The sequence below is a fragment of the Nanorana parkeri genome, unplaced genomic scaffold, assembly GCF_000935625.1.
Source record: "Nanorana parkeri isolate BGI_ZX_2015 unplaced genomic scaffold, ASM93562v1 scaffold478, whole genome shotgun sequence".
Classification (NCBI taxonomy): Eukaryota; Metazoa; Chordata; class Amphibia; order Anura; family Dicroglossidae; genus Nanorana; species Nanorana parkeri.
In genome coordinates, this window is record NW_017306746.1 from 113,765 (window position 1) to 122,036 (window position 8,272).

General features: G+C 42.0%; 1 protein-coding gene across 2 annotated transcripts in view; it reads right to left on the minus strand.

Annotated features, from left to right (window-relative positions):
- Window positions 1-8,272, minus strand: part of PAN2 (PAN2 poly(A) specific ribonuclease subunit) — a 63,469-nt gene that overhangs the window by 27,845 nt on the left and 27,352 nt on the right. For both annotated transcript variants that reach the window (XM_018560795.1, XM_018560796.1), the window contains exons 12-16: window positions 6,480-6,628; window positions 3,593-3,699; window positions 2,245-2,343; window positions 2,034-2,104; window positions 1,770-1,920 (exon numbers count right to left, since the gene is read on the minus strand). In XM_018560795.1, the coding sequence (XP_018416297.1) occupies window positions 1,770-1,920; window positions 2,034-2,104; window positions 2,245-2,343; window positions 3,593-3,699; window positions 6,480-6,628 (577 nt within the window). The remainder of the gene's footprint in view (window positions 1-1,769; window positions 1,921-2,033; window positions 2,105-2,244; window positions 2,344-3,592; window positions 3,700-6,479; window positions 6,629-8,272) is intronic.

The window sequence follows — 8,272 nt, forward strand, 5'->3', positions numbered from 1 at the left end:
TTTTTTTTTTTTAATACTACTCACCTGATTCCTGGATCCAACAAGTGCGGCCTCCCGTCTCCCACTCTGTTAGAAGTTGCATACAGCGTGTGCTGGTTACTACTTAAACAGGCGCACGCAGTGTGCAGCTTCTGAGAAGATACGCTATTAGCGTAGCAGGAGTAATGCAAAATGCAGCCGCCTTCCCCGCTATCTTCCCAGAAGCTGCACACAGCGCGTGCCTGTTTAAGTAGTAACCAGCACACGCTGTATGCAACTTCTAACAGGGTGGGAGACGGGAGGCTGCGCTTGTTGGTGGATCCAGGAATCAGGCGAGTTTTAGGAACAAAAAAAAAGTTTTATTTTATGTTCTATTGTTAGTTCTATAATGGCATTGTAGTACTTTCAGGTGGAATACAGCTTCATAAGATAACAACTAGGGAACTACAAGCCCCAGCATGCCCTCATTGCCCCTGTACAACAACCAGATATTGCCATTCCCTGGGTGATATGTGTGGATCTCTTTGGGGAGTGGGGGGGGGGGGGGGGTGTACAGGGACAATGATGGCATGTTTGGACTTGTAGTTCCTTAGCTGATATATATGTGTGGGGGTGGGGGGTCCAGTTCTAGTGGATGTTTATATAATATGGGGGGGCGAAAAAAAATGTTCTGCCCCGGGCGCCCATAACTCTGGTTACGCCACTGGCTGTGCCAAGGCACTTCTGTGCCTTAAGCCTCATAACTTTACAGTATATCTGTAGTGTAAGATCTAAGGGCAATGTGCCTGTGATTGCTAGTCTCAGGATATCTAGAGTAAGATCTGGTAATGTCACTACTCTGCTACATTCTGTTCTCCTTGCTGTAGGCTCTGAAATAGATAAGCAAAGCCATGCCTCTGCCAAGATGGCCACATTGTGGAGCAAGAGATGGTAAATAAAATAAAAAGGTGAAAAGATCAGCTGCAGGGAGACCACAGGCAATACTAGGGACTAGTCCTTTGCCCTCTGTTTTTTGGATACAGCTTCCAGACTTCAATTCTTCTTTATGACCCCTGACTACATTTTTATCCACCCACCAGTAGCATGCAAGTTTCACAAAAAACATCTGCCGCTTGACATCTGCATCCAGACCCTGAAATGATGTGTAGAAGGTCCCAGTGCACAAAAGCGATGAGCTATTGTCCAATGCTTTTTCTTTTACGCACTTTATTAATCAATTTTATTTAAAAAATTATATTAACCCTTGCAATGGAAGGGATAATCGTTTTTGTCTAGGTTCAAAAATAAAGTTATACTCACCCGAAGCTCTGAGCTGGCCAGTTGTCACAGAGCTCCCTCCAGCCTCTTGCCTCCTACACTGCAGCATTGGAATGTTCCTCAGCATCCTCACGTGTATGTATGTATGTATGTATGTATGTATGTATGTATGTATGTATATATATATATATATATAATGTATAGAACATGATGATTTACAGGAATTTTAGACCACTGCAGTGGAGGGGGGAAGAGAGGCTGGAAAAAAACAATCTAAAACAAGCCGGCTCCACACTTCAGGTTTTGTCATTATTAATGCACAGTCCCAAGGAATCTAGAAACAATTTACCCAATTTGCTTGTAGCATCGGACGATGTATTACTTTGTGGAATGTAGACATTTTTTTAATGAAATATAAAGCCAGTACATGAAGGTTATGGTATTTTCAGCAGCTACTTAGGTCTTTTTAAAATTCTTCACATCTGGGAGAACTCGTGACTGACAGATGCAACATACTAATCTCTACCTCTCACCTCTTCATTCTCTTCACAATTTAGAACCTCAAGCTCTTTGTTTTTAGACAACTTCATCTTTAGAGAGTATGGCACCCATACGTTGCGGAGTTCCTCAACTGAAGGTAATACTGGTGGGGGAGGGGCAGTCTCAGGATTATTGAGCTCATTCCTAACAAGACAAAGTAAAGGAGATCAGTTTGACAGATAACCTAGCTGCATCATTTAAGAGCTAAATAAAAAAACGCCCTATTGGCATCTGTGAAAACCAAGGTAGGTCCTTACCATTCTACTGGGCTGCTCTCATTTGGAGTTGGAAATGGCTCTATTTTCTTCAGTGCCTTTTTGGAAGCATGCTGCAAAATACAATATAGTCATGTCAAGATGGTGGCAGAGTAGAGTCAGCACATAGTAAACATACAAATACATATAAAGAAGGCTTTACAGAAACATTCAAAGAACAGCCAATAATAACATGAGAATTAATTAACTATACCTCTGCCTGAGTCTTCCAGAATTCAGCCTCCTTTGTGCTGTTCACTTCACAGTTTATAACAAGCACATCAGGAAGACAGCGAATATTTCGAGTCTGTACCTGAGGAGAGAAGAAACAAATGTGCTTAGATATAAATACCAAAGTATACAACTGCCGAAAAACAGGATGATTAGAAATACACATCTATAATGACTTTCACCTACAAAATGAGAACTGGAGAGGATTACTTCTTCATTAAAAAAGGCAAGCACTTTTTTTCCCATTATTGTAGCATTCTACGAACCGTTAAAGTGATATTAAAATCGAAATGTTTCAGGTTATTTCAAATGCTGATGAAATCACTTACAATGGATACTGCTCCTTGAAGTTTAAAAGCTTTAGTTTCCTGCAGAATCAGCTAGTCCCCTGACCACTGGCCCTGATATCCCCTTTAAAAAAAAAAAAAGTGCCCATACACCTTGAGGGGAATTTATCAAAACTGGAGCAGACAAAATCTGGGGCAGCTGTGCATGATGGCAACCAATCAGCTTCTCTTTAATTTTTAAACCTTAACTGAACAAACTGAAGAGAGAAGCTGATTGGTTGCCCAGGACAACTGCTCCGGATTTTGATAAATCCCCCTCCTTGTGATTATCGATTTCCGAACCAAATCAGGTTTTCGTACGATAGAGTTGATGGTAAATGAAAGATCACAATTACTGTACTGTAATTTAGTCTAAAAACGATTAGTGGCATTTTCGTACGACAAAAAATAGCAACATAAAAACTGCACATGTGCAAACGAAAATCTGTTCTGCCGGACGCAATTTGGTCAGTTAGTATTGCTAATGAACGATAATTGAAATCCACATTTGTCTGTGTATGATGGGGCAGTCGTGCTGAAATCAAATACGGTTCGATGAAGGCACACAAAAAAAAAAAAAGAAATTGCACGATGATCGTAAAGTCTATGGGTACCTTTAGGGTGGAGCCACCCTTGTGTATGCTAGTAAGCCGTGTGCGTCTCCACAAATACACAGGCACAGCAAGACAATCTTTTCCCCTGCCCCTCCTTCCTCTCTTTTCCAAGCTTGTAGAGGGACAGTTTCTGCAGCCTGCTCTGTCTCTGATCTGGTACTCAACAAGGAGTTCAAGGAAGTGGAAGTGAGAGAGTTGGAGGTGGTTGGTAATATGATAACTAGGTGTTTGGGCATAAATGAAAGAAATCCTTTGCTTGGCATAAATGAAAGAAATCCTTTGCTGAGCAATGTATATTAGTTTGATCTGGATTCATTATTGGAAAAAACAAAATGAGTATAATACTACTTCAATTCTTGGAACACATAGCTGCAACCACTCAAGTACTTACTGTGGGCTGGTACTTCTCACAATTTTCACACCAAGCTTGGGTGTTCTGTTCCAGACAGATACTTCTCCTAAGGATCTCTACAAACTCATAGTCTGGTGGCTCTTTACCTAGAATGTAAAAAGAAAAGAAGTGAACATGTGTGTTCAACTGACAGAATACTGCCGATAAACACGGCCACACGTGTTTTCTTACAGCAAAAATAAAATGGTTTTGTTCATGGCATTATTATTTTGCACCTGTTTTTTGTTTTGTTTTTAACCATTAGAAAAATAGAAAAGTAAAAGTAATTCTACCATAAGAACAAAATCCTGAGTCCACTGAAAGACATGGCTCCGAAGAATTCTGAGATGTAGGGTTATGCTGCTGCCTCTAATTTCTACTAGAGGCAGCGGCATAACCCTATGTCTCGAATTATCCAGAGTCGTGTCCCTCAATGGATGAACGAGAAATATTTAATTTTCCAACTAAAACAGAATATAGGGGGCAGCAGGGACACTGATGTTACAGAGCATTATGGAGAGCACATAAGAAGCTGCACATTTACCATATATTCTATTTATAGCTGAACTCCAGCCTTCCTTTCAGTCTGGCACATTTGTACAGCTTCCTCTCTTGTACTGAAATGGTTTAGTCCGATTTCCCTGCACACCAAGCTTCTCATAGTGTGCCTTAGAAGAGTCAGAAAGTCAGACAGAGACCACCTCATTTCCTGGCTGCAGGATGTTCGGCATCATCTAGTTCTTTTCCTTTCCTACCTTACTCTGTCTGGTCGGCCACCCTTTCATTCATTGGATTTTAGTTCTCTCAACTATGGAGGCTCAGCATAACAGGTGGGCCTTAGCTAGGGTGGGCTGCGTGCAACTGAAGTCTGACTAGAATTTCTCACTGCTCCAGACACTTGCCCATGAAAGTATTTTAACAAGTATAAAGTAATATTTTAAAGTATATTTATTGTTTGCATAACTCCTCCCAGGATCCAGCCCATGGCTTGCATCGGGTCTGAGGGCTCTTGAGAAGTGCTGAGGCAGAATGCTGTGATCTTTTCAGGAAGCTATGTACAACGCCCTGCAGGCCCCTGCCACCAGCCATGATCAACCTGCATTGCATAGAGAAGCGCAGCGATAACGTCACTGGGTCTAAAATAAAGTATGTAATAAAAATTGACATTCTTCCCCAGCATTTGTCAAGGGGTCATCATGTCTACAGGCAGAGTATAGCAATTATTGCTTGCACCTTTGTCTATAGGATTTCTGTATTCTTGTAAACTTGCCTATCCATTCCAGGTGCTCAAAGAGAGCTATATACCCTTCACCTGTTCCACCTAGTGTGAGCTAGCTGCAATGTTTGATGAATATGGCTCAAGTAGTACTACAACCTGCAGGAAGTGCTAAGGCCCACTTAGCAGAAAAGATTATATTGTAGTAAATGTGGTTAATTCATGTGAAGATCCGCATCAGTATATGAATTCCTTTTTTATGGCTCTATTTATATTTTTCTAAACCGTTTCATGCATAAAGGAGTTGGGATAAACTATTATACGTTCAAATATTTGCTCATCGGTCCAGAGCACCTGCCGCCATCTTTCTGGGGCCTTGTGTCCAAAAAGCCATTCTTCCGACGTGGAAACAAGGGTAAGCGGCTCAACTATGCACGAAAACATAGGAACTGGGATGCAGAAAAATGGCAGCAGGTGCTCTGAACTGAGGAGTCAAAATTTTAAGTATTTGGCTGTAGCAGGAGGCGGTTTGTTTGCCGAAGGGGTGGAGAGCGGTACAATGAGTGTCTGCAGCAACAGTGAAGCATGGTGGAGGTTCCTTCCAAGTCTGGGGCTGCATTTCTGCCAATGGAGTTGGAGATTTGGTCAGGATCAATAGTGTCCTTAATGCTGAGAAATACATGCAGATACTTATCCAGCATGCCATTCAATCAGGGAGGCGTGTGATTTGGCCCCAAATTTATTCTGCAGCAGGACAACGACCCCAAACATACAGCCAACGTTAAGAACTATCCTTAGCGTAAAGAACAAGGAGTATACGCATACACACACGATCTGGAGATGCTTCAGTTGGTCAGGTCTAGGTTCAGCAATGTTATGCCCTCAAAAAACGAGGTCAGCTGCCTACCTAAATATACGAACAATCCTGATGGCATGAGCACATTCCAAGATGACAATGTCAGGATTCATCGGGCTCAAATTGTTCATGGAGCATGAGACATCATTTTCACACATGGATTGGCCACCACAGTCCAGACCTTTACCCCATTGAAAATCTTTGGGATGTGCTGGAGAAAACTTTACACAGTGGCCTGACTCTCCCATCATCACTAAGATCTTGGTGAAAATGAATGCAAATTTGGACGGGAATAAACGTTGCAACATTGCATAAGCTTATGGAAACTGACACGGCAGATGCATGCCATAATCAAAGGTGGTCCAATGAAATATTTGTATGGGGTGACTTTTTGGCCAGGCAGCATGTATATTTTAGAAAATTATAGATCTATATCTATAGCTATCTCAAACATATGCACAAGACCTGGATGTTGAGCTGGATTTGCACGACAGCCATCTCTGAAAAACAATTAGCATAAAAGTTGGTACACTTAAATACTGTATATACAGCAGCACTATGCAAACTGTCAATTCTTTGCATTCTTTTTTCTACATAATTACAGGAGAGGCTGGCTGCTAATCCGTTCAGTGCTTCCTGCGGTGAAAAAAAAAAAGCAACTTGGTAGATTCTGAGTGAGCCAAGCCTTCCTATCATAGGTTGTTCTGAGACAGTATTCCCAACACTGGAAATAAGCAATTTGTTTGTTTTGTTTGAAAAAGTAGGTGGTGATCGGCAGATTAGAGCTCCTGATATCTGAGCGAGGTTATACTCACGATTACTGTTGGCTTCGGGGTATGACAAGGTAAAGAGCAGGGTTGTGGAAAGACGCACGGTTTCCTTGCCGCATCTGCACATACTGCAGTTCTCCACTTCACATCCAAAAAGCTGTCCAATCACTGAGCCCCCCGTTGATGCAAAAGTGCTGGTGGAAAACAAATAGGAATTTAATGCTTATAACAGCATACATAAAATAAGAAAATCTCCAAAAGATCTGTAATACAACCCTGTCATCAAAGCCATTACATTATTAATCCAACTTAAATTTAACTGTCAATACCTTTCTCCAGCTATCTGAAAAATTATAGTGCAATATTAAAGTAATAAATCCATGAATATTAAAATGAAGAAATAGCTTAAGTATGTTGCATTTAATAAGTCCACGTTTTTTGCATACGCGGCAGTGCATTTCCAAGGTCTTATTTACCCTACCTGTATCTGTAAGATGGTAAAGCGTTTAATGCTGCATTTTGAAACTTATGCATATAAGAGCAGTCCCACATAGAACACATTTGTATGCTCTTAAAGTGGATTTCTACTTAAAGCAGGGCTCGAGTTTAAATGAAACGATCGTTTTAAATCTAAGAAACAAAAAAAAAACAAAAAAGTTTGCTTTTGCTGCAAAGCTCCACTTTAATTCGGAGATGTTCCATGCAGTACTTCACCAAAACATGTGCTCAGTCTTCTGGGTTGAATGCCTTCCAGCAACATGCAACTCACTTCCTTTATGACCGGGCTCTCATGTACTCCGGGTCATGCCGCCAAAAAAGGGACCGTGCAGGGTCCCTTTATCAAGCACGGTATGACAAAGAACTATAAAAGACAAACTAAAATAGCATGGGTTTTAAAGTTTGTGTTCTACGGTCATACTACACCTTATGAAGGGACCCTGCACAGTCCCCTAATGTCGCTATTTGACACTATGCAAGGGCTTCAATAAAGACATTGGATGAAAATGTTTGGTGTGCTGGTGACATACTCTACCTCATCAATAGAAGCAGACAATAAGAATAATGTATTGTGTCTGCCCCACTTTCAGATCACTAGAGTGGTGCCCACAATTTTGTGTGTTAAGTTCTACTTTTCAAAATGACCAGCTCAAGGAGTTCTACCAACGAATGGTACCACAACACCTCCCGCACCAGAACACAGGGTACGCGGTACAGAGCGTTCATTTCACCCGAGTGTGTGATGAATGCACTGTACTAGTGTGTGGGCCCTTAGCCAGACCCAGCACTCTTATCAGAGGAGCAGTAAATTATGCGACTATTACCTGTAAATGGCCAAGCTGTGTCAGTATTGCTGGCTCTTTCTTTCATCCATTCTTTCTCATAAATGGTCAGCACTATATAAATGCCTATAATCAATCTGATGCCTACATATGCAGAATCCTATTGGAAATCTGGCCCTGGGCAGCCATATTCTCCTGTGGGAGAATAAGGCTGCTGAACCATCACAGTTGCTGCCGTTGGCAGCACGGAGGGCCACTCTGGCCGACAGATCCTCTTTAGAGCTTCTCTGTGCCCCCCTCCCCCCCTGAGACTTCACACTTGGCTGTGGCGGAGCACTCAAGGCTGCAGAGCTAAGCAGAGTCCCGCCGGTTCAGTACAATTCCCGCCTCCTCCCATGACAAAGATACAGAGTTGCCTCTTACTTCACTACGCTGCTTATCCTAGTGCAGCCGGCCTCCTCCTGCCTGATGGAGCCAACTTGCGATTTACCAGCATTAGCTTTGCAATCGACTGGTAGATCGTGATTGTCCTATTGGGCACCCCTGGCATAAACAGTA